This window comes from Capronia epimyces (genome assembly GCF_000585565.1).
Source record: "Capronia epimyces CBS 606.96 chromosome Unknown aczIQ-supercont1.1, whole genome shotgun sequence".
NCBI lineage: Eukaryota > Fungi > Ascomycota > Eurotiomycetes > Chaetothyriales > Herpotrichiellaceae > Capronia > Capronia epimyces.
In genome coordinates this window covers 917,622-941,220 of record NW_006912904.1, presented here as the reverse complement: position 1 = coordinate 941,220, position 23,599 = coordinate 917,622, and the positions used below count along the sequence as shown (strand labels likewise).

General features: G+C 53.8%; 10 protein-coding genes across 10 annotated transcripts; 7 read left to right on the top strand and 3 right to left on the bottom strand.

The window, feature by feature from the left end:
• Positions 1-466: 466 nt before the first annotated feature.
• On the top strand, positions 467-1,396 carry A1O3_00359 (uncharacterized protein; the record flags this gene model as incomplete). Its single annotated transcript, XM_007730509.1, has 1 exon — positions 467-1,396. One exon carries the CDS (start codon positions 467-469, stop codon positions 1,394-1,396), a length of 930 nt encoding a protein of 309 aa, XP_007728699.1.
• A 496-nt stretch (positions 1,397-1,892) lies between these two features.
• A1O3_00358 (uncharacterized protein) lies at positions 1,893-2,817 on the top strand (the record flags this gene model as incomplete). The annotated part of the gene is made up of 3 exons (XM_007730508.1): positions 1,893-2,045; positions 2,109-2,297; positions 2,419-2,817. 3 exons carry the CDS (start codon positions 1,893-1,895, stop codon positions 2,815-2,817), a joined length of 741 nt encoding a protein of 246 aa, XP_007728698.1.
• A 990-nt stretch (positions 2,818-3,807) lies between these two features.
• On the bottom strand, positions 3,808-4,422 carry A1O3_00357 (uncharacterized protein; the record flags this gene model as incomplete). The annotated part of the gene is made up of 1 exon (XM_007730507.1): positions 3,808-4,422. One exon carries the CDS (start codon positions 4,420-4,422, stop codon positions 3,808-3,810), a length of 615 nt encoding a protein of 204 aa, XP_007728697.1.
• A 2,371-nt stretch (positions 4,423-6,793) lies between these two features.
• On the bottom strand, positions 6,794-7,177 carry A1O3_00356 (uncharacterized protein; the record flags this gene model as incomplete). Its single annotated transcript, XM_007730506.1, has 2 exons — positions 6,794-6,895; positions 6,950-7,177. The coding sequence occupies 2 exons, from the start codon at positions 7,175-7,177 to the stop codon at positions 6,794-6,796; spliced, it is 330 nt and encodes a 109-aa protein (XP_007728696.1).
• A 1,237-nt stretch (positions 7,178-8,414) lies between these two features.
• On the bottom strand, positions 8,415-8,615 carry A1O3_00355 (uncharacterized protein; the record flags this gene model as incomplete). Its single annotated transcript, XM_007730505.1, has 1 exon — positions 8,415-8,615. A coding segment is annotated over one exon (201 nt), but the record flags the coding sequence as incomplete, so codon positions are not given.
• Positions 8,616-9,490: 875 nt separating this feature from the next.
• A1O3_00354 (uncharacterized protein) lies at positions 9,491-11,429 on the top strand (the record flags this gene model as incomplete). The annotated part of the gene is made up of 6 exons (XM_007730504.1): positions 9,491-9,784; positions 9,945-10,149; positions 10,196-10,485; positions 10,546-10,854; positions 10,935-11,108; positions 11,160-11,429. The coding sequence occupies 6 exons, from the start codon at positions 9,491-9,493 to the stop codon at positions 11,427-11,429; spliced, it is 1,542 nt and encodes a 513-aa protein (XP_007728694.1).
• A 706-nt stretch (positions 11,430-12,135) lies between these two features.
• Positions 12,136-14,740, top strand: A1O3_00353 (CMGC protein kinase; the record flags this gene model as incomplete). Its single annotated transcript, XM_007730503.1, has 2 exons — positions 12,136-13,473; positions 13,553-14,740. The coding sequence occupies 2 exons, from the start codon at positions 12,136-12,138 to the stop codon at positions 14,738-14,740; spliced, it is 2,526 nt and encodes an 841-aa protein (XP_007728693.1).
• Positions 14,741-16,287: 1,547 nt separating this feature from the next.
• Positions 16,288-17,246, top strand: A1O3_00352 (uncharacterized protein; the record flags this gene model as incomplete). The annotated part of the gene is made up of 3 exons (XM_007730502.1): positions 16,288-16,705; positions 16,757-16,995; positions 17,055-17,246. 3 exons carry the CDS (start codon positions 16,288-16,290, stop codon positions 17,244-17,246), a joined length of 849 nt encoding a protein of 282 aa, XP_007728692.1.
• A 787-nt stretch (positions 17,247-18,033) lies between these two features.
• On the top strand, positions 18,034-19,535 carry A1O3_00351 (AP-1 complex subunit mu-1; the record flags this gene model as incomplete). Its single annotated transcript, XM_007730501.1, has 4 exons — positions 18,034-18,072; positions 18,127-18,255; positions 18,307-19,401; positions 19,452-19,535. The coding sequence occupies 4 exons, from the start codon at positions 18,034-18,036 to the stop codon at positions 19,533-19,535; spliced, it is 1,347 nt and encodes a 448-aa protein (XP_007728691.1).
• A 2,763-nt stretch (positions 19,536-22,298) lies between these two features.
• A1O3_00350 (uncharacterized protein) lies at positions 22,299-23,594 on the top strand (the record flags this gene model as incomplete). Its single annotated transcript, XM_007730500.1, has 4 exons — positions 22,299-22,413; positions 22,476-22,561; positions 22,613-23,191; positions 23,241-23,594. The coding sequence occupies 4 exons, from the start codon at positions 22,299-22,301 to the stop codon at positions 23,592-23,594; spliced, it is 1,134 nt and encodes a 377-aa protein (XP_007728690.1).
• Positions 23,595-23,599: the final 5 nt, after the last annotated feature.

Here is a 23,599-nt window from a genome sequence, read left to right as displayed (position 1 = left end):
GCCTTTGAGACGCAGGTCGAGGACGGCACAGCGATTTGGACTACCGACATGCATCCCCATTGCTTCTGAATTCTGTTCACCCATTCCTCTCGGGGCAGGTATAAATGGTCTCCAACGACATATGAAGGGTCTTGGCCATGTGCATGGAACCCTGCAACATTTAACCTCTTGTGATTTTTGATTCCAGATCCATTCTATGTGGAGTTTCCGTAGAAGCACGATAGCTGGTGATCCGCTAGAGGCTGGCTACGACGACCACACATCCGGACAGACAGACACACCAAACTCGTAAGCTAGCTCCCGCTCCACCCAACCCCGATACATGCATCTCTATGAAGATTCGAAAGGATTGTTTGTATCCAGCTCCAGTTCACATTCGCTGCACCAGCCACTCTCTAATGACTGGCGGAATTCGAGTCATACCAATCATGGCGTTGATTCTCTTCTTAAGGCCCACTCGGTCCAAATGCTCGTCCGCCACTTCATCCGAGCGGACGAATCCGCCATACCGCCAGCTCTCCCGCTTGAAGGCTACTTGAAGGCGTTCAGGACCGCTTCTAAGACCCCCTGGTCCAATCGACTTCGCGACAAAATCCGACGTAGCGCCATGTCACCTAAATACATCAACAAGCTCAACGGCAAGCGTGTCATCGTCGTTGGCGGAACCTCTGGGATAGGGTTCGCGACTGCAGAGGCAGCTGTGGAGTATGGAGCCATCGTGGTTGTTGCCAGTTCGACACAGTCAAAGATCGACAATGCTGTACAGAGGATGCGGAAATCCTACCCAGATGTAGGCGATCGAATTCGTGGCAAGGCGATTGACCTAGTAGCGGCCAACGTCGAAGATCAGATGACCTCCCTGTTTGACTTTGCGACCGAAGGTGGCAAGTACAGTCTCGACCACGTCGTCTACACCGCCGGGGATTTTTTTGGCCCGACACCTCTGTCAGAAGTCACAGGTGACAAGCTCGCCGCATCCATGAAGCTCCGGGTCACTGGCCCATTGCTCATGGCCAAAGTCGCCATGAAATACCTTACCCTTAGCCCACTTTCATCTTTCACGATCACCAGCGGTGTGATGGATTCCAAACCGCTCCCCGGATGGGCAGTGATGGCTCCCGTTGTAAGCGCTCTAAAGGGCCTGACTCATGCTTTGGCCCACGACCTGAAGCCGATTCGAGTCAACTGTGTTTGTCCCGGGGCAGTCAAGACGGAGGCGTTTGCTCCTCTTTCAGAAGACCAACAGACTGCGGTTGTGGAGCTTTTCAAAGCGAAGAGTCTAACCAACACAGTTGGAACACCGCAGGATCTGGCCGAATGTTATCTCTGCTGCATGAACAATGCTTTCATGACAGGGTCGGAGCTCTACGCCGATGGGGGATATCTGCGGCATTAGGATGCTCATGTCAATCATGACAGGAGGCTGAGGATCACTCGGCTAGTGAGAGGAGGATATGAGGCAGCACATTGGTATTGAGCTGGAGAGTGACTGGCATTGCTACAGAGGCGCCCGGCAGCATACACCCGTTAAGCGAAGGACATGTGGCTGATTGGTAGACGGGATAGATGGTAGCATGCTTCTAGACGACCTGAAGAAGCAATTCAATATTCTCAAAATCGGCGATTAGAGCCTTGTACGAATGTGTCCCGTCGCTGGAGCTGTACTCGTGGACACCACTGTGTCGAGTTTCGGCTGGTGAAAAGGGGCATAGTACGTAGTATCTGTACCTGTCGAGGAGTACTAGTATTAGTACGCCCGCAGAACGCGCCAAGAGGTTCGGGGAAGCAACTCGGAGACTGCGAAATGTTGGCCGCCCCCTATGGTCTGTGAACTTGTCGTCCATTGACCTTATTTTCTTCTTGTTCTTGCCTGCCGACCTGTCCTAGCAAAGATGCGGTCGTTGTCGATTCTGCTCGGCCTGCTGGCCGTGGCCATCTCTGGAGTCTACAGCACGGCGTTGACCTACAAACTTGGGGCCAACGAAAAGGCATGCTTCTTTACCTTCGTCGGGCGCCAGAATGCCAAAGTCGCATTCTATTTCGCCGTACGTGTGCCAATGCGAAATCCTCGATTCCAGGACAGGGACGGCTGTTGACGGTGGTTCTAGGTCCAATCTGGCGGCTCGTTCGACGTCGACTACTCGGTCATAGGCCCGAACGACAAAAAGATTATGGAGGGCCAGAAGGAGAGACAGGGCGACCTGGTCTTCACCGCGCAGACTCCTGGAGAGTATCGATTTTGCTTCGGCAACGAGATGTCTACATTCGCGGACAAGATGGTGGATTTCGAGATTGCGGTATGCAACCCTGGGCTGGCTCGGCTGTTGGCTGCGTTGCTGCTTTGCCTTGCCACGATGTTCTCATCTCTCTTGTTCCTTACACTTTGCTGACTGCGAAACGTGACATGTGCGCGTACAGGTCGAAGACGAATCCAAGTCCGCCCTCCTCCCTCAAAAGGCCGGGTCGTCTCCCGAGCAAACCTCGGTGCTAGAAGACGTGATTTTTAAGATCAGCGGCCAGTTGAGCACAATCAGTCGGATGCAGAAATACTTCCGGACAAGAGAGAACCGCAACTTCAGCACAGTGCGCAGTACTGAACAGAGAATCTTCAATTTCAGCTTGGTCGAAGTGCTCATGATGGCGGGAATGGCTGCCTTGCAGGTCTTGGTCGTCCGGTTCTTCTTCCAGGGTGCTCGGAAAGGTAAGTCGACTTTAACAGACACATACATGTTCCGCCCGAAAGAGATTTCCCTGTTGTATTTGTGGCTAGACAGGTTGCTGACGGGCTTTACTTTACGTTTGGCAGGATATGTATAGAATACACTTTGGATGTCGCCACACGGTTCGCGGCTTTTGTGATTACCTCTACCCAAGACACATGGTTCAACATGATGATACTAGTATGCACGAATAATCGGAAAAAGTTCATCCCTTTATGGAATTGGTGGCATTATGCATAGGGTCTTGGATCTTGGATCTTGAAATACTAGCACTGTTTGTGCCACAGACATTCCTGCTATGATGCCGGTCTGCTGTCCACAAGTTGACTGTTATTGTTATTGTCGTCCAGCAACTGGCGGAGAAGCTAGGCAAGGCCATTGAGAAGCACACCAACTGCATCCTTATTGATTGGCATAGCTGAGGGCGCGTTCGAGAGACGACCTACGACTCCTGCGAAGTAAACCTCGACAACCAGCTGCAATATGCAATATGCCATTCGCAATGTGCCATGTGCTCTGTGAACCGAGCTGGCGGGTATGGAAGATGCTACTCATGAAATATCGATGCTGCCGCTGCCCAAGCATAAAACTAACGTCCTCTCTACGCTTCTCGAGTGACCCGTTCCCTTGATTTGACTTTCCGTCCCCTTTTCTGTGCATTGCCGGTGCTGTTAACATATGATGCTGGTTATCCACCGCCTTGAGATGCAATACTGGCCCTCGAATGAAGGGTCGGGATGCTCCGTAGTAGTTCATTGCTAGGGGAGTACAATCGCTACCAGAGGTCCAGGACTATAGCACTGCCTTGGGTACATTCTTGGAGGAAGAATTGCCGCAATATTTATTTATTTATTTAGTCTCGTTTAACGTCCTTCGGGTCACATTTAAGGTCCCACGTAGACGCCAGCTTCCACTGGAAATCCCTTACGATTCCTCCTCTTCCTGATTAACTAGGACCCTAGCCAACCAGCTTCTATAGACTCAGTCTATCAAAGTTGACCATCTTCACCACTATCGCCAGCTGCCTGGGTTCAGATGGCTTCAGCTAGCCACGACTAGACACCTCCTAGCCCTCTCACCCTCTCCCTCAACCACGAAGTCTCTCCTCATTGTCGCTTTCGGGTTCAGGCTCCGCTGGCTCCTGCCAATTCTCCTCGATGTTACAGAGATCGTACTGCCTGAGCAGTCCGGTTCTCTGTACCATCCTGGTTGCCGCCCGACAACCTCTTTCTGTACTCAAGAGCGTTTTGAGGGAAGGGCGGATGCCTTCCTTTAAACCGCTTTCGAGGCATTCTTCCCTCAACTCTACCCAGGTCGGGCAGTGTAGGAGCACGTGTTGAACGGTTTCTAGCTTTTTGCCGGTGCAGGCTAAGCACCACGGCGTTTTGATGTCGGGGACCTTCCTGTTGAAGAGGAAAGCCCTGAAGCCCACCTTGCCGGTCCTTAGTTGAATTGCGAGCGAGGACTGGTGTCTCTTGAGTGACCTATGGATCTTTTTCACTTTGGGGTCAAGGTATGGCTGGATAATCCTGCTGTGTGCCCCCTTTTTACTTCGCTTCCACCTCTCCTGCCACCTTCGACGGCAGTCGGTTTGGATTGCTGTTTTTGCTCGCTTAAGGGCGCTGTTCTGCTCGTCTTCACCCTCCTGGCCTTCCGCTTCCGCTGAGACCATAGGCGTGATTGCTGACGTCCAGAGGGACATCTCTTGGATCGGACCGATGTACTCTGGGGTCCTTCCTCTTCAAAGAGTCATGAAGTATATTCGGCGTGTCTACCTATCTAGACTATACCCTAGTTTTCGCTGTTTCCTATGGAACTCGGCCATAGCCCAGCCTCTACGGTCAGGGCCGACCCCAAAGCCCTTCCCGCCTAAGTGACTCTCTGTTTACTCCTTAAGCATATAGCACCAGGCCTCTCCAGCTAGGACGACACCACTACCACTGGGATTGGGGTCAGGTCCTAATTGCGTATTAGGTAGCGAGGAGCGTACGAGCCTGATGCTCCTCGCTAGGACGACACCACTTCTCCCAACCCAGTAGTAGGCCTTAGTGCGAGTAAGGTAGCCAGCTCCTGTCTCTTTATACACCGACATGCGCGTCTGTCCTCTCAAGCCATATAGACAGTCTCGTAACCGTACGCCCTCTTTCGGAGCTGCGCTTGGTCGTTCCGTGGCTGCCATTATATGCTACGCCCCGCGAGCCTTGACAACTCGTTTCGCGTTACCTAGCGCGGTCTCCCGCCTCTAGGCCGACCATGTCTTGCAAAGGCTTCGTATGTAGCATCCTCACCGGCAAAGCTAGTCGTAACCCTCACTAACCAAGCTTATTTCCCCTCGTACGGCGTGTTTCCTTTCGGTGGCTTGTGTCTTTCCAAGTATTGTCCTCCTCCTGTCCTCCTTAGATTGCCTGTTCTCGAGGTTTAACAAGGTCTTCGGTGGGACGTAGGAGGTCGAGAGTAGGCTTGTGCTCGTAGCTTAACAGGGTCTCTCGCGGTCGACCGGGACGGCGCGTAGGGGGCTTGTTCTCGAGGTTTAACACGTCTTTACGCGTCGTCTCGGCTTTCCAGGACTATACTCGTCAGTCTTAACAGGGCCGATCGTACATACCCATAGAAGATTCGGCTACCCTCGCGGCCAGTCCTGCCCGACCGTCTCAGAGCGCGTGTAAGCTGAGGGTGTCCTGTCGCGTCAGTAGGCGATACCACATCCGCAGGATCGATAGGTCCTGTTTCGGTTTCGAGTACGAGTCGAATACTGACGTGTCGGATGGTTTTCAAATCAATTCCCTCTTTTTTGTAGTTGTCGTATCCGCGTCCTTGGCCATCCGTGGAGCTCCGTTGAGCTTCGCGACCGACCACAACGCGTTGGATTCATCTTGGCTTCGCTGCAAGCAGCTACTGACACCGACACCACGAGAAGGTGTGAATCCATCGTCCCACAGGTCTCGCAAACCTGTGCTCCGCGTGTGCGCAGAGGGCGAATTGCCGCAATAAGGTGAGGTGAAAGGGATACAAAGACAGTGAAGTATAAAGAGGAGAAGTAAAGGAAATTGCATTGTCAGATATTAATTATGCTTATGCCAATATAAATCACGCAGAATCCAGGTTCCTTAATTCAGTCGGTGAGACCATGGTGCTAATAAGGACATTCATTGATTGTCTAGACAACGCCAAAGTCGTGAAAGGGGGATCCTTGTAGGAAGAGGATTTCTGATGATCTCTTTTTTCTGTCCTTTGCTCTTTTCCCCCTCTTCAACTTCCATTTCCTTTTGCTGCTGCGCTGGTCATGTCTGGCACTGATACATGTATCTCTGCGAGACTAGGCCACGATAAATGTACCACCCTAACCCATATCCCTAACCCGAGAGCGACAAAGGCTTTGTAAGTGTCAAGTCTGGCGATATCGACAAAGGAATCTTCCATGTGTCCCTCGACTACCTAATATTGATGATAGCTGCTGCGCCTGCAGCAAGGACCGGCATGTCTCTCAAGGTATGCAGGTTGACAAACAGAGCAATGATGGCGGCGGACTGTGGGTTTCGCCCAAGGCTGAAGTCCTGCTTCCCACCAGCCTTGCGTGCCGCACCCCGATATGAAATACACGAGTGTCAGACATATCGGCCTGGCTCAACCATCGCCTGAGGCTTCACATCCGTTGTCAGGTGCGTTACAATGCGTTCCTTGTCATACAAAATGGGCAGCCTGTTGAGATGAATGGCGGCTTTCCATGTTTTTCGGGCCACAAAAAACAGGCGAAGATAACTAGAAGCACAAACCCATCCCGATCAAACCACTCCGTTCTGACGCAGCTGTATATCCCTGCACTAGACACTCCATCATCCCACTTTCACAAGTTTCATTTAGTCGTTATGCTTGTTCCTGAGCCAGCAAAAGTGGACGACGATCAACTCTTCCACACAAGTCAAATCAGCCTTGCTTTGACGACAACTCCTTCTCTTCGCTTGAAGCAAGAGACCCCCGGTTCATTTGTGTCGCCCTCTGACCCAACTAACTGGGCAGTGTAAAGAGATGGAAGTCCTCCTGTCGATGCAATGGCAAGTAGTCAGTCTCAAACTCTACTCATTCAGGGCCTCTGCGAATAAGAGCAGAAGGAGGAACGCATGACTGACTTTAGGAATGGTCCGTGGTGCGGTGATAATGACCTTGCCCAATTTGATCTGTCCTAGTCAGCCTCAGTCATCCGGTACAGTCACTCAAGAAAAGTCTCGGACCGACACCGGTGTTCGAATCTGGAAAAAGGGAAGCAATAGTGAATGAGATCGAAGGAGCGGTTTCACCCGAATGGTCCACGAGCCACGCTCGAAATTCCGATCCATGTAGTTCCTCAGGCCATCTGGATCGATGTATCTGTCGTCAATGATCTGTCGGGCGCGACCAACGCTAGAGGCGGATGAGGCGGATTCGGTGGAAGATGTGGTGTCTTGTCTCGGGAGAGGCATTTTTGTGAACCCGTACAGGAAGATCGGATGGTCGACTGCTTCAAGATTGCGGGACTTCGGGGGCTTTTACGGTTGCTTCTGGCACCGGAATGGACCGATCAATTGGGGGAAGAATGACCGCCTTTTGGGAGACGACAAGTCGTAACCGGCCTGTGTATCGGTTGCGAGGCATCTCTTACTGGCTCCCTCGCGCTTAGTGTCACCCCTCTACAAGGTCCTGCAATTCTCTATGGAGGAAACAAGCCAAAGTTCAGACAATGGCTGTGCTTGGACTTGCCCGGCATAGCGCCGTGTTGGGCATTGCTGCATCCCTCTTGTGTCATTGCTGGCGAGATCATTTGGCAAAGTGCCCAACTACTAAGGGCGGAAGTGCATCATCCACGAATGTTCGCACGTGTGCTTCCACAGAGACAAATTTTGTGCCACATTTTGTCTGAGGGCATAAGATGAAGGTGCAGGGCCGGGGCGCCGGCAGCACTAAATCAAAGGCCATCACAACTTGGGACCTCCCTGCAACCTTTATATCCGATGCTGGTGAACGCTGTTTTTGCGGCAAGCGTTGCACGCACCAAAATTTGTTGGAGGAGTCGACCGGAAGACCTGGAAGCTTCCGTGATTGAATAGAGGCGAGGAATCACCAAATCCGTTGCATGTGGCTTCGAAGTCAGAGCAACCCACTGGCAATGACTCACAAGAGCAGCAGGATGTAGGCTGGTGACGGCCCTCTGGTCTGGTCAGATGGAGGGCTGAACACCCAATGCAAAAGAGACCAAAATGAACACCATCGTATTGGTAGAAAGAGTGAATCTGGATGGTGGAAATAATCAGACCAGCAAAAATACATACAAGCATCCGAGATTCTCGTCTCCATGGATCCAAGTTGTCCTGAAGCATACAGGTTCTCGTCCCCGTGGATCCAAGTTGTCCTGCCAGTCCGTCCCCTGGAAAGAGGGACTTCGACTTATATCGCCACGAAAGGAAGTGTGAAAGAAGGCCCAGCCCATCAGTCCAGCTTGTGGTAGTGTCACCTCATGCTTTGAGTTGATGCTGCTTACCAAAACAAGCCACCGGACGCCGACCCTGTCGACTTCTGAATTGGCCCTGTCTCCCCAGCTATCCTTTCTCCCGTTGACGTTGAGGAGAGTGGATTGGTAAGCCGTACCGTGGTCTTCTCAGCGCCTCAACATGGCGACATCCTCCTGTTTTAGCGCCATATTAGCAACCGTGGGATGCGGGAACGGTAGGTGTGACAGAGACTTGCCCAGCTGAGTTCCTGCGGCGTCTGGCCATTGGAGACAAGGTATTGTATGTAATACTTGTCGAGCTTCCGAGTGACCTTGAAAGACCCAGCCTCGTTCTTGGTGGAGAGGAAATCTTCCAGCTTATCCTTGTGAATGAAATAGCTGGGGATGATTTGCTGCATGGCCTTTTGTCTCATTAGAGGGGGGGCAGCGCGACAAGGGTGCCAACAGAGTTTTAGCGACAATTGGGGATTTCGCGTTGGCATTGATGAACTCGGGGGAAGGGGGGTGGCCTATATATAGTATGATGGAGCAAGGAAGAATCAGCGGGCGGCCCAAGGGAAAAGAGGGAAGAAACAACGACATGAAGGCTTGGGACTATTATATTGTACAAGCAAAGGAACAAAGCAAAGGAACTCCGAGGGTGGCTTAGCCACGCGCAGTACTTTGTGCGCGATACTGGGCTTCATGCCTCAGCATCCTTACCTTAGGCTCAGCATCGGGGGGAGAAGCTGACTATCTGCTGCTGCTGCTGGTCGGCAACATGACACGAATAGGAACCCCTGACGTCTGGTGACATGGTCAAAAGTCCTGAGCTAAGAATCGCGACCTAGATATACGCAAGGTTTAGGGCAAGGCAGACTCGGAGGGGGGGCAGCGCCATGCAAGGTGCCAGGGTGACAGGGTGCCAGGTCACACCCCTGACTGTGGTCAGGCAGAGTGTGTGATAGTTCTGAGACACTACTGGCAGTCCAGTCCTTGCAGAGAGTGAGATACTGTACCATCCGTACTCTTCTGCCCTGGCGCCTCGGGCAACTCCGCCCAACACACACGCATCGTTGACATTCCCCGCCTTCACTGGGGAACAGAGAGTTCAGGCTCAGATTCAGGCTCAGAGTCAGGCTCCGACCACCCCGAGCAGCCTGAGCACCGTACCTTGGCCTTGTCTGAGTCAAATGCAAGCTACCTGGTACCCGAGTTCTGCAGACGCCAGGACGCAACATGCCATGTCGACCCTGACCCTGACCCTCTAACAGGAACAGGAACAGGAATAGGAACAGGATTACGGTTCATGGCCACCTCGAAGTTTCTCCAAGATCTGGTCCGGAACAGGCCTCCTCTGACGCCGGATGACTATCTCGAAGCGCGCCTGGCCGCCTCGTTGGCCGCCGACCAGGATCACGGGTTCGTCGAATTGCTGGTCGAGACGAGGCAGGAGTCAGAGCCATTTGTGCATGGCAGTGACTCGACGTATGGCTCCTTCCCAGAGCAAGTAACTAGATCACCAGCAGGCAGCTCGCCCGCGCCCTCAGTATTGCCGCTGATGGTTATATATGACAAGGCTGGCCTCAGGCGGCGGTTGATGGTAGGTGTCTGCCTGTCGTCGACGACCTTGGCCACCACTAACTCGACCTCGACACGAAGCAACAGTCAGAGTCTTTCCAGCTGGTGTCTGTCCTCTCTCCTCTTTCTGGCCCTTGAGCCTCTCTTTGGTCCCTGCTGACCGACACAGCTTCATCCGGCAGCGGAATTCAATCAGCCCTCTCAGCATTCACCACGAGCTACTGATATGCTTGGTGGAGACATGTCATATCTCGCTTCGACTGCTCGACTTTATCATCTGCTTCGGACCCAAGAACGGCGAAACACGCCTGACACCGCCGTCGATATGGGCGTCGCCAACAGTGTACGCTGCAGAGGGCAACGAAGACGATGCGTTACAAGACTTTGGTAGGCCGGCCCGAGCCCTATGTCAGTGCTGTGGTTGATGAAGCAGAATCGGCCTATATCGTGCGGTTTCCTGAGCTGCACCACCGCTCCGAGTCTACCCCGTGGTCGATGAGGCAGTTCCTGATCTACCATCGGCTTCCACACAACCGTGGTGCTGGCACGGTCATCTTTGCCGGCATTGGAAAGGTTGCTGAGAAGGCTCTGGAAGACTATTTGATGAGCTACGGGAACCCGAGGTGGCTGAACGCCTGGGAGATTCATTTTGTGCTCCTCAGCTGTGTCGTAACGACATGGCGTCCTTATCTCGCCTATCTGAGTGAAGAGATCACGACTCAGGTTGGTTCTGCCCACTTCTAGCCAGACAGTAGATAGGAGTTCACAGTTCACACCGAGCAGGCGGACGGCGCGATTGTGGCCGACCTCGACGGAGAAGAAGTCGAACTTTCCCACTTCGACGAGCGACAATACCTGAAACAGCTCGAGGATGCCGTGGAGGAAGCCATCTCTCTACTGATTCATATCCGGGACACGGCCGAAACGATGCGAGCAATGATGCGGAGGCACCGGAAGTATACGGCAGAATCTACTGCGTTGAAGGGCCACGCTATCCTTGATCGTGGATTTCAGGACATGGTCCGGAATTTAGAGCATTACGAGGCGCAAGCAAAGACATTGCAGCGCAAGGTCCGCAGTGCTTCTGACCTGGTAATGCCACCTCCTGCCACGGCTAGTGAAGGGCTCATGGCTCATGGCTCATGGCTAATAGCTAATGGCTCATGGGACAGGTCTCCAGCATTCTGGACCTGAGCAACAGCACCGCCTTGAAGAATCTGGCAGTCGCATCTGCCCAGGAAAACGCGGGGATGCACGAGCTGACCAAGAAGGCCACACAGGATGCGGCCGCGGTCAAGGTGCTCACGATCTTGACTCTGATATACCTGCCAGCCACAGTCATCTCGGTGAGTATGTCTGCGTGGCGTGGCATTCGACATGTGCTAAGGCCTCAGCAGAACTTCTTCTCGACCTCGTTTGTCAACATGGCCACGAGGTCGGATGGCAGCTCATTTGTAGTGGTTGCGAGTAACTGGTGGATCCTAGTTGCGACTGCGGTACCACTCACCGGCATCACCATCTATGTATGGAAGTTCTATGTCCAAAAGGAGATCGACGGACAGTACCCGACCTGGTGGCAGGTGGTGTGCAGACAGTCCACGAGGGTGCTGAGGACGGCCTCGCGCCCTCGACGTCAGAGGGATGACGGCACATGGCGCCTTGAGTGAGTACAGAGTATTAGGCTTCCTGTCCTCTCGCTTGATACGACGTACAGTACGGGGTAAAGGGTGGCCGCGCCCTCGACGAGTCCTGAGGCTCCTTAGACTGCGCAGGACGGAGTACGGAGTACTCAGTATGCCTTGCAGCCACCCGACCCGGGCAATCAGGAGCTAGTATCTCCAATCCATGCCCCTTGGCGGACACTTTCCTCCAGAAGCATGTCCACGGTCACAGCCCGGGGCGTGCGCTAATGCAAGACCAAGTTTCCCATCACCCTCATGGGCTGACTGGCAGGGACACGGGACGAGGACCCCTCTCGGTTTGCCTGGTTGCCTGTCCAGACTGCAGCCGGTGAGCAGCAAAGCTGTTCGTCCTGGTCGGTTGCTATCTATGCCATCCCTGCCTCCATTATGGCGTGGTGAGGCTTAGTGAGAGCAGCGGCCGCGGGAGGGCTGTCGAGCCTTTCCATGAAGATGCATTGTTCCTCGAACGCCTGTGCAGGCACAGCAGGTTCATATGGTACATATGTAGCCTGATATCGCCGGACACGGCCCTGCTTTCTCCATCTTCTCACCTCTCACCCACTCCCTCGAGACAAGATGCACAAACTAAAGAGTTTTCTGTCAAACAGTTCGCCCCCAAATAGTAGGACAGCCGTCCGTGAGTCTATTTCAGCCTGGTTGCATACTGACAGGCTGCCTAGGGAGATTAGCCATGCCGCGGGACTCTCTCGAGGGAGCGGTCACCCGCCGGTCACCAACGGGCCCAAGCCCTACTGCTGCCCCTGGACCGAGTCCAACTCGAAGGCCTGGGCCTCCTAACAAGCCTCCTGCGGCCCCGGGCCGCGCCAGGGGCGATGCTGGGACCCATGAGGCCCCCTTGGACGCGTCCGAATCTTCTTCAGCTACGAGGCACCAACGAGTGCCCTCGCTGTCAGTACAAAAAGCGTCTGATCGATCTGCTGAGGCTCCACAACCGACGTCTCCCGACCACCTGTCGCCGCGCCCGCCTGCTTCGCGCCCTAGTAGCATCAGGAGCGCCAGGAGTCGTGAACGCCCTTTTCAGATCATCGAGGATGACCCGCTGCCGCGCATCTTACCAGAGAAGAGTGAATGCCGATTGCGCATCACTTTCGACGGGCGCGACGGAACGCCCAAGCAGAGCCAGCTTACGTTCGAGAAGACTTGGACGGATCCGGCTTCGTACGGGGAACTCTACCAGCAGATCAAGCAACGGGTCGACGCGCACAAAAGGGAGCTCGTCAGGGACCGGCAGAACGTAGGGATTGAAGTCTACCAACGACACGGATCTTGCCTCGTGGTTGGAGGCAGACACGAAGGCCCCTACTCGGTCATCGAAGACTACGAGGCGGAAGTGCTGGAGCAGAAGGCCATCCAGAACATCTGCGGCTTCATCTATCGCCACCCCTTCGAGCCCTTCCGGCTGGAGATCTGCCTGCACTTTTCCTCCATCCGCAAGACGCCACAGCAAAGCTACGGGCGATATGGGAGGATGGTGATTGCCGAGATCAACTCGAAGATGTCGGACAACAACTTCATGGACCAGGAGTTCCTGCCTCGGGTGCATCGAGACCAACTCACCTCGGCTCAGATCATCGAGAACATCCTGCGCGAAGAGCCGCCGCGCAAGTTTGGGTCGGACCCGCGGAGGCTGAGCCAGGAAATTGTGCAGCGAGGCGCGTCAACATTGTTCATCGCCTGCGTGCACCGCAGCATGGAGAATGATCTTGCGCTGCACCTGATCTTCGGCCACAACTACAACGACACGAAGCTGCCCCTGCCCGGCAAAGGGACCTGCCGCGAACCGTCCTGCGACTACGAGGTCAAAATCCTGCTCAAACACCTGCGGGCGTTCTTTGCCCGCACCATCGAACGTGACGGCAAACGGCATGAGCTGGAGTACGACGAGGTCATGCCCATCATGAACATCGCCAACGAGGAGACCGGGGCCAAAGAGACGAAGCTGGGCGAGGGATCGTACGGCAGTGTGACGGCGGTGACCATTGACCCGTCCCACCACTATCTGACGGGGGTGAGTAGCTGGGCTGGCTGGCTTAGGCCTTGCCGCCGCATCCTGGGATTGGAATTTGGACCATGGCTAATGGTAGCAGGACCCTGATCGCACCTTTGCCCTGAAAAAGTTCACCGACCAGGGCAACTTTGCGGCCTCGTTTAGACGGGAATTCTCCATGCTGGAGCGGCTGTTTCGCAAGCAGCATCCGCACATTGTCACCCACATCACCAGCTGGACCCAGCGGGGGATCCATTATATCCTCTATCCGCAGGCCACGCGCAACCTCCGCACCCACATCGACAAGCACCAGTCTCCAGGAAGAAGCGGCGTCAATGTGGCCTGGTTGTTGCGCCAGTTTAACGGACTGGCCGACGGGCTGCGCAGCATCCACGAAATGACCGAGGAGACGTCGGGATATGAACACTCGTCGACGACCGTCGACCAGACCAACCACTTTGTGTACGGATACCATCACGACATCAAACCGGAGAACATCCTTCTGTTCGAGCATGTGCCCGGCCGCAACCCCGTGTTCAAGCTGTCCGACTTTGGCGCGGGCAAGTTCCACACCATGCCAAAGAGCCAGATTCACGAGACCATGATCAGTCAACAGAGCTCGCAGCTGCGCGGCACCATGTCCTATTACGGGCCGGAGCTTCGACGCTCCAAGACCCGACCCTTTGACATCTGGGCCCTGGCCTGTGTCTATTTCGAGGTGACCATCTGGTTCGCCCTGCCGCCGGGCCACCTCGAACAGTTCCACTTGTTGCGCGAAGAACAATCTCCCCGAACGCTGGGCTGGGCCGATGACTATTACTGGAGAGAGAGTCCTGTCGCCGGAGCTGGAGCCGGAGCAGGAGGCGCCACCGCCACCGCGGCCGATGACGCCCAGCTCCGGCCGGCCGTCACGCAATATTTCACTCTGCTGCGAGACGAGCTGGCCAAGGACCCGGACGAGATTGGCCGTCTGTTACTGGGCAGTCTGCTGGATTTGATTTTGGAATGCTTTGCCATCAATCCGAAAGAAAGGCCCACGGCTGACAAACTGTGTAATCGGCTCGATGAGCTGCAGAACCAGGCAGAGACGCTGGCGAAGAATTACGAGCGGGAGGTCTCTACTCCCGGCGGCAGTTCAGGCCACAGCCTTCAATCCAGTGATGCCTCGGACCATGATCACGACAATGGCAACGCCAGCAGCAACGGTGGCGATGACTTTTTCGCCAGATCGCCTAGTCAGCGCAACCTGACGTTTCCCGAAGACCCTCCTTCTCATCGCCATCGATGAGTCGATTGGACTTGGCTTGTCATTACTATGCTTTTGGCCTCGTATGTCATTCCAGTCACGAATGACAATGGTCCCCCTACATCTCATCTCGATGACCTTGCCATGCCTTAGCATCGCCTGTGGAGTTTGGTCTCTCTGTCTCTATATTTCTGATTCGCTTTCAGCCGCGGCTGGCTGCTCACCTCGGCGATAGACTCATTCTGACATGGGTTTCCCTCGACAATGTCGATCGAGGAACTAGGTCAACTGCCAGACGACTCGGCATAACCCTGACGGCAGCAGAACCCGTCTCTCTTCTGTCCTTTTTTTACTTTCTTCATTTTTCTTTCCGCACCGACAGCTTCCTCGAATGGTGCGAGGCGACTGTGAGTGCCGGAGGATTGGAGACTGAAGATTGGAAAAGTGTGAGGATGCGAGGATGCATTTACATTCTTTACGACTTTGACACACCAACGACTGTACTAATGTCTGATCTGATCACTTACTGATCACTGACATGGATATCTCATACGAAATGCTCTATATCTACTATGCAGGGAACACAAGTGAATTATGTGGGCTGTGTGTTCTGGTTGGACTGGAGCCTGGGGCAATACGCCTTCCAACAGTTTGCGGGCTGGCTGACAGCTTGCCGAGCGTTCTCTTTTTGTCTTGTGGCAGGCAAATAATGGTCTGGATCTGACCATCTGATCTGGCCTCTAACCTGGGGCCAGCTGAAAAAGAGATGGTTCATCTCATCTCATGCTTTATTTCCACTTCATCTGATGGAGAGTCCAACTGCGGGATTGCATTGATTCATATCTGGAACCAGGCCCAGTCTCAGACTGACTAACCTGGTAGGTTTGGCTGCCCACTGGCATGGCGTTTCGGTTGAAAATGGTCCAAGGTCAAGCAAGGGGCAATGGCAAAGGGTCAAAAGCGCTGATTTTCAGACAGTATTTTGTTTCGCTCGCGGTAAGGTTACGGTTCCCCGGCTCTCAGAGGTATCACAGACTCCTTTGAAGGGTCAAGGCGTGGCTATCGATCATGGAGAGCCTTGTTTTGAATATGGACACCACAGTAGGGACATACATACACAGACATATACGGAGTGTATGCGGAGTGTATATACAGTAATTGAATATTAGTTACTACGGAGCATTCCACTTCTGACTGCGTGGCCCTATTACGGAGCACTTGTTTGACCACGTTTGTGTAGAAGGTTGAAATTTCCATGTTCGTTATCAAAGGGTATGGGTATGGGGGAGCCCAGACTATATAGGTATGCCTATACCAGCCTTCTGGTTAACGTGCAAGGCTGTGCCTAAGTTTGACACGTAGAAGTGAAGTTGGCCAGATGGAGTTAGAGTGCGTTTCACGCTCAATGCTGCTCCTTATTCTACGGCGGACCATATCACCCCGACTTACTGCATGCGGATCAGTTCGCAGCACTTTTTCAATTGTCGGCCATGACTGCTTTAGATTGACACGCAACAACTCGCATTCACTGAGTCCTCGGGCTCTTCAGGCGGTATACTACTGTCCGCGCCACTACAGCCTCTCCTCCAATGGCGTCGAAAACATCCACACCCAGCCGAATCGTCCTCGACTTCCTGCGACCTGCTCGACGATCACCATGCGACTGTCTTCGTCTCCGACGTCTAAACCACCGATTTCCTCCTCAATGCCGTAATGTCTCCACGGCCGCTTCTCATCTCTCGGAGACGGAGGTAGAAACCGACCTCCCTCCGCGGTGGTCCCAGACGCCTTCCGCCATGAAGGCTCCAGTTCGCGCAAGCCCACCGCGGCAAGGCGGCAAACCCCTTCAGATCAATACCGACCAAAGGAAACTCGACGAGGCGTACGTCAAGTTTCTAGGACGGGGCGGAGATACATTACTTTCAGACGAGACAAAGTGGCTTGCGGTCACGAGTAAGAGTTTTGACCACGGTCGGAGAGGATTCAACGACCGGCTGGCTTTTTTTGGTACACCACTCCGTCCAGCTTTGCTTGCGGCAAATGCTAATCCTAGCCTAGGAAAACGGATACTTGAGCTCCAGTGCTCATTAGGTCTTCTCAGTGTAACGGACGCAGCCATATTCCTGAAAGACAAGGAGAAAGATCCGCACGGCCGGGAACCCTTTCGGCATCCAGCAATTGAATCGGCAGAATGTCTGCTCGGGGGAGCTCATGAATGGTTCACAAATCACAAGCAGCTTGCAAACCTAGCAATCCAGTACGGGCTACCGGAAGTGATACGGTGGCACCCCAAGGATGTAAGTGCTGAAGTGCTCTACATACAGGCTCCATTCGTTGAGGTGGCTAACTTTTCCAGCCCGAGCAACTCGAGGCATCTGGCGCGGATCTCATCTACTCGCAGGCTGTTCTAGCAATCATTGGGGCGCTGGCTCTAGAACAAGGAGGCGCGGTGGCCAACCGCATAGCAAAAGAGAGGGTGTTGGTTCCATTAGGATTGAAGAGAGACTGGAAGTCCAAAGGCGACCTTGCAGAACCCTCGCGAAGATAATGTCAGAGTCTAAATCTGAATCCGAATCCTCCAATACCCCGTGTACATGTACCAACATTATGGAAATGGCGGGACAGCATTAGCATTAGCATTGACATTAACATTAAAATGAATGAGATGTCTGGGTCCTCTGACACCGCCTAAGCAATTTGTTGTCCTCAAATGAGACCGAGTGCTCAGCCAGCTCTTATGGCACCGTCTAGAGATATAAATATCTCCTTGGTCTCCGCGTCTCTAAATCGCAAAGTCTGGCAACTGAGTAGAGCCACGAAACTGCGACAAAATGCCACGGTTCCGCGACGATGCTGCATTGCACTGTCTTTTGGACGCGGTGTTTGGAGGGAAAAGGAAACCAGATTCGGGGTCTGGAAATTTCAATAAAAGGCGCGAGGGACGGGGCTCAGGCCCGGGTCTTGGCAGTACGGACCAACCTGCCCTTGGAAGGCTCTAAGGTAAGGCTTAGGAGGTCCCTAAGTCCTTCGGCTGCGCGTTTGGGGTGGGCAGTACTCTACCGTAGTAGGGTTAGGGTTAGGGTTGAGCCTTAGTAGGGCGCGTCACGAGCATGGAGTGGCATCAAGGCATCAAGGCATCATAGTGGCCTCCGCGGTGAGCGACATCAACCTCCGTGTCGACCTTACTCTGCTCACACATTGCAGCCACATCTTAATCACGTCTAATAAGGTGCCAGTATGCGACGGTGTAGTTGACTCTGCGACACCGGTCACGAACTCCTCTCTCTGTTACCCTTCAAGTCTACATCTTTGACCGTGTTTGTCCCGCATCTGCCATGGCTTCTGCACTATTCTTCCTCGATTTGAAGGGCAAGGTATGCTTCCAACAATCTGCGGGACAGCCCAGGTCTCACCACTGACACTGGCAGACCCTTCTTGCCCGCAACTATCGAGGTGACATTCCCATGTCCGCCGTGGAGAAATTCCCCATCCTCCTTTCCGACGCCGAAGAAGAATCATCGGCCGTCCCCCCGTGTTTCTCTGACGAGGGCATCAACGTTCGTGCCCCTGCCTGAACATGCTGTGTCCGGACTCTAACGGGCCAACAGTACCTCTACATTCGCCACAACAACCTGTATCTCCTTGCCCTGACGAAGCGCAACACCAATGCCGCAGAGATTCTGTTGTTCCTACACAAGATTGTCGAGGTGTTTACAGAGTATTTCAAAGAGCTGGAAGAAGAGTCCATACGAGACAACTTTGTCGTCATCTACGAACTGCTGGATGAGATGATGGACTTTGGTTATCCTCAAACAACCGAGACCAAGATCCTCCAGGAGTACATTACTCAAGAGTCGCATAAACTCGAGGTCCAGGCACGACCACCCATCGCCGTTACCAATGCGGTGTCGTGGAGAAGTGAAGGTATCAGATATCGCAAGAACGAGGTGTTCCTCGATGTCGTTGAATCCCTCAATCTACTGGTCTCGTCGACCGGCAATGTCCTACGCTCCGAGATCCTGGGTGCGATCAAGATGAAATGCTATCTCTCGGGAATGCCCGAACTCCGCTTGGGTCTGAACGACAAGGTCATGTTTGAGACGACCGGTAGAGCCACGAGAGGCAAGGCGGTCGAGATGGAAGACGTCAAATTTCACCAGTGTGTCCGGTTATCCAGGTTCGAGAACGACCGAACCATCAGCTTCATCCCGCCAGATGGAGAGTTTGAGCTTATGAGCTATCGTCTCAATACCGCGGTGAAGCCACTGATCTGGGTCGAGTGTGTCGTGGAATCGCATTCCGGGTCCCGGATAGAATACATGCTGAAGGCCAAGGCGCAGTTCAAAAGAAGGTCAACGGCCAACAATGTCGAGATCATAATTCCTGTCCCGGACGACGCAGACACGCCGCGATTCCGTACTAATATCGGCGCTGTACATTACGCCCCCGAGAAGTCCGCAATCGTCTGGAAAATCAAGCAGTTTGGAGGCGGCAAAGAGTTTCTGATGCGTGCAGAGCTTGGTCTTCCCAGCGTCAAAGGGGACGACGAGCGCGGCGGTGGGATGACCGGTGGCTTTGGTGGCAGTATGGGAGGCATCGCCGGCCAGGGCAAGGGCAAAAGACCGATCAACGTGAAATTCGAAATCCCCTATTTCACCACCAGCGGAATCCAAGTCCGGTATCTGAAGATCATAGAACCAAAGGTCAGTGGAGACTTCGTGTTAGACATGTATGACTTTCTGACATTTTGCAGTTACAATACCCGTCGTTGCCGTGGGTACGATATATCACACAGTCGGGCGATATTGCCGTCCGAATGCCTGATGTCCAAGGTTGAAGTTCCGGCCATGAGGTATTGCCTGGAACAGGATGTGTCAATGTCCCGCCCCGATGAGACTTTGGCCATATGTTTTCTGGTCTTGAGGCAACCTGTGAAATTCGCCAGGAGAATCGGCTCGGATATACAGAGTACACAGGCCAGGATCACGGGAGCGGCTAGGCCCCTTGCCTCCGACCAGCACACAGGAAGCCCGCCTAACACGTCGCTCAGGTATGGGCTGTCATTCTGTCGCGTCGTCTGCGGCATCGCTCATTGTGGGATGAATCATGAAGGACCTTCGAGCGCATCTGGAGCAACTACGCCTTGGCTAGCCGGGGAGGCAGAAAAGGAACTACCTTTGGTTCGAGGCATGGATGGGGGCAGGACAACGTTGCGCACTGACATCAGAAATAGTGCATTCCTTACCGCTTCTGGTCAATAAATCTGACCTGTTCCAACAAGGATGGCCTCCTGAGTCTCCTCGTTTGACAGATGTGTCGTATATTGTGTTCAAACTTGAAGTCGCATTGATAGGCAAAAACACCAGCCGCAAATGGCAGGGTTGTTCATGGGTTTAGCTACACGTTCTGCCATGCCGCTCGGGCTCGAACCGTGGCGGGATGTGCATGGCACCTGTCAGTTTTAGCTGAAGCATCAACTGCGACCATTGATGATCCCACCTCCCGCCTCTGTGCCGCCCTGACGACGAATGATGCCACTGCCATTGCGATGGATTGCTGCGGAGTTGACTTCAGACACAAGGCCTGCTAAAGACTGCGTCTCCAGTGGCTGGATTCGGGATTTGTTTCCGGTGGCACGGCTCGCTTCAAAGCACACCACACATTGACGGTAGCCCTGGCATCGGTGGGAGGTGTCACCACTTGTCGAGAGCTGTAAGCTTGACACTAGGTACGTACTTGCATAGAGAATCAGCCTGCAGCTACATACATACGTACCACCAAACTTCAAACTTCGTCTCTCCTTTGGCTTGGGGTCGCCTGGGACACCCCCGTCCCGGGATTTGAATTTCTCCTCTGGCTCAGCTCGCCCTGAACCCGACCGCCTAGCGGGTGAGGAGCTATGGGCCTAAGGGCCCCATAGGCTCAGCCTTAGGCCTACAGGAAGGGCTAGGGTTCGGCTGAGGGTCCAACCACCCTAACCAAAGGACTTAGGGGCTTATGGGCACCCACCATCGCATGGGGAAGAGGCTCCTTCACTCCGGCGGTCGTCCGGGTCATCTAAGGGTAGCCCAGGCACTTACCGGGCATCAAAGGTCAAACTCAAAATGCACGCGGCGCACTTGCGAGGCAGGATGAAGTCGTCTCGAAGTCCATTTAAGCGATGCACCGGCCGAATGACTCGCCAGACTTCTCTCTCAGGCTCCCCGTCTCGTCTTCCAAGCCAAGATGGTAAGACGATCTAAGGATGTGAATGTTCGGGGAACCGTCTCCCAAGGGCTCGAAACAACCTAACCATTTGGACGGACTCAAGGAAAGCTGTCTGGCATCGGGCTAGCCTTGAAACTTCAAGAGCTGGAAAAAGGATCCGGGAGGTCGTCTACGCGGTGCATGTATGCCATGCCGATCATGCAGTAGTTGGATCAGGTCTGCTGCAATTCTCTTCCGTGCGCTACTGTACACACCAATCTCGATCAGCCCAGCAAGCCCAAGCCCAACAACCTGGCCCCTTTCTGGAAATACAACTCCTCCAATCACGAATGAGTGCTTCTCGATGTGTCTGGGTTATTCTAGGCTTGAGGCATGCTGGAGGAATCGCTCTGTCGGCAATCTGGTCCTAGGATCGCAGATTCGAGATCACCATCTCTTGGCCCAAAAGTGGACTGAGCGCCAAATATTTACGCTCGCGCCATCCCGTGGCAAGGATGTTGCGAGATGGGGTTTGTCGAACTCTGGTATAGTCAACGAGACTGTCCTGGCAGTCGTGTCTCAGCATCTTTTCTCTTCTTTCGAAATCCCTTTGTTGACGACGAATCACACCCTGTATTTCATGCACGACTGGTATTTCGTGCTCCCATCCATCTTATCATGGATGAGATATTAGGTAATGGAGCAGGAGAACCCCCCCATACACAGAATGCACCTGGATCAGGCCGCTCCAGAGCAACCGTTGCCTGCATCGTCTGCAAAACTCGAAAAATCAAGGTAGGGCCCCGGTGCCGGCGACTGGGAAATTTTCCGAGATCTCTCTTGACCATACTGACCGGTTGTGCTATAGTGTTCGGGAATTGCACCTTGTGAGACCTGTCGGGCTCTCCAGACAAGATGCACCATCGATGAGACTCTGGATGGACGGAGAAAGGTCGCATTGAGCCGTCGATTGGAGGAGTTCGTCCATAACAAATGGATTCTGGAAGGCCTTCGATTATGTCTGAGATTCGCACGCGGCTCGTCCATGACTGATATCCTGGAGCCAGTGATGAGGGATGCGCCCTTGTCTATTCTGGCGATGTCTATCCTCACCAGCTTGTCGGGGACCGTTGTCCCCGAAGGGATGGGAAAGCACGTGGACCAGATTAAACAACACCTTGAGCATTATGTGTGTGAGACTAAGCGCAGAGGAGGCGCATCTCGGAGCACAAGATGGGAAGTGCCGGGAATCATCTGGCCCCGAGGCTGCCGGCCTGCTTCAGTCGAAGGTTCACGTTCTTTTCTGGAGAAAACCAAACCCGCCTATGCACCAGAGAGGCCTGGGGATGGGGGAGTGTCCGGAGCACTCCCTTGGCCACCTTCACAGAGCTATGATATTGGCCTATCTCCCGACATGGAGAACCCACCTCTCAAGCCAGACGTTGGCCTTGAGCACATTTTGCAATGGCTGAGGGGGGTTTCAGGTCACATCAAGCCGGAAGGGAGCCCGGACTTGGACTTTGGATATAGTACGATCATTTTTTCCTGTCGTGGGTCCGAGGCTAGGACAAAGTTTGCTAACCGCCTCTAGGTCCGATACTGGGTACCCAGTTGGGAGAGAAGTCACTGGCACTACTTAGCTCCAATTTGCGTCCTGCAATATTCACCATCCCTCTGGTATGACGCTCTTCGTGCTCTTGTGCCCAACCCTCCGATCTAACGTGGCAGGATAAGACCGACTCGTTGCTTCGGGCCAATGACAGCAAGGATTCTGCAAATTTCCAATCGCAAAAGAGGAAGAGATCATTGTCGTCGATCACCATACCACCAAGGCTTGCACCTTCAGCGGCGCCGCAGTATAAACCTTCGTCTTCGAATCATGTATCGTCCTCGGAAGATGCAGCCACGTCTCGGAGCTCTTCCTTCACCTCGGCCCCAGTGCACTCAACCTATGCACAGTGTTCGCCAGATATGGACCCCGGAAGTCGCCCGGTATTTCCATTGGCACCTTCGCCACTTCGTCTCGCGCCACACGTTTCGCTGCCCCTGATCGAGCTCGACAACGACCCGATGGCTTGTGCCATAGTCAGCTATCTCGACCTGGCCCGCTCCATGATCTCACAGGGAACTCCCATCCTTGAAGTCTTCGGTCCCGAGCGACCGATCGTGGATCTGCTGTTTCGTTCTCGGAAAGAGAACGACGCACATTCTGTCTGCCACTTTGCCTGTGAGCTCATCTCGGGCCTCGAAGGCATGGATTTCGCGGCCAAGTTGGGGCTGGCGTTCATGTTTGTCCACCTAATCCGGGTAGGTCAGGTCTTCCGTCATGATAGTAATCGTACTGACTGGGAGCGAGTGGATAATTCTTTGTTCAACCGCCAACTATGCTCGTATTCCCGAGCTTTACCGACCCACGGCGGCGCAAACCACCATTCCGCACAGTGCCGCCGTTGAGTTCTGCCCCTTTCGTCAATTGAGAGATGCGCTTTGTCGACAACACCGCGAATTCCTCCCGGCTCTGGCAAGCAACATTAGTTGCAACTGGCCGTACCGAGTCGACACGTGTGTTCAGCCACACGATGACTCGCCACATCTCGTCCTGACAGACAGCTTCTGCAGGCACATCCAAGACCCGGAAAATTGGACGGTGAGAGATGACATCTTCGACACCTTCCCCGAGTGTAAAGGGCTCATCAAGACCACGTTGTGACAAGC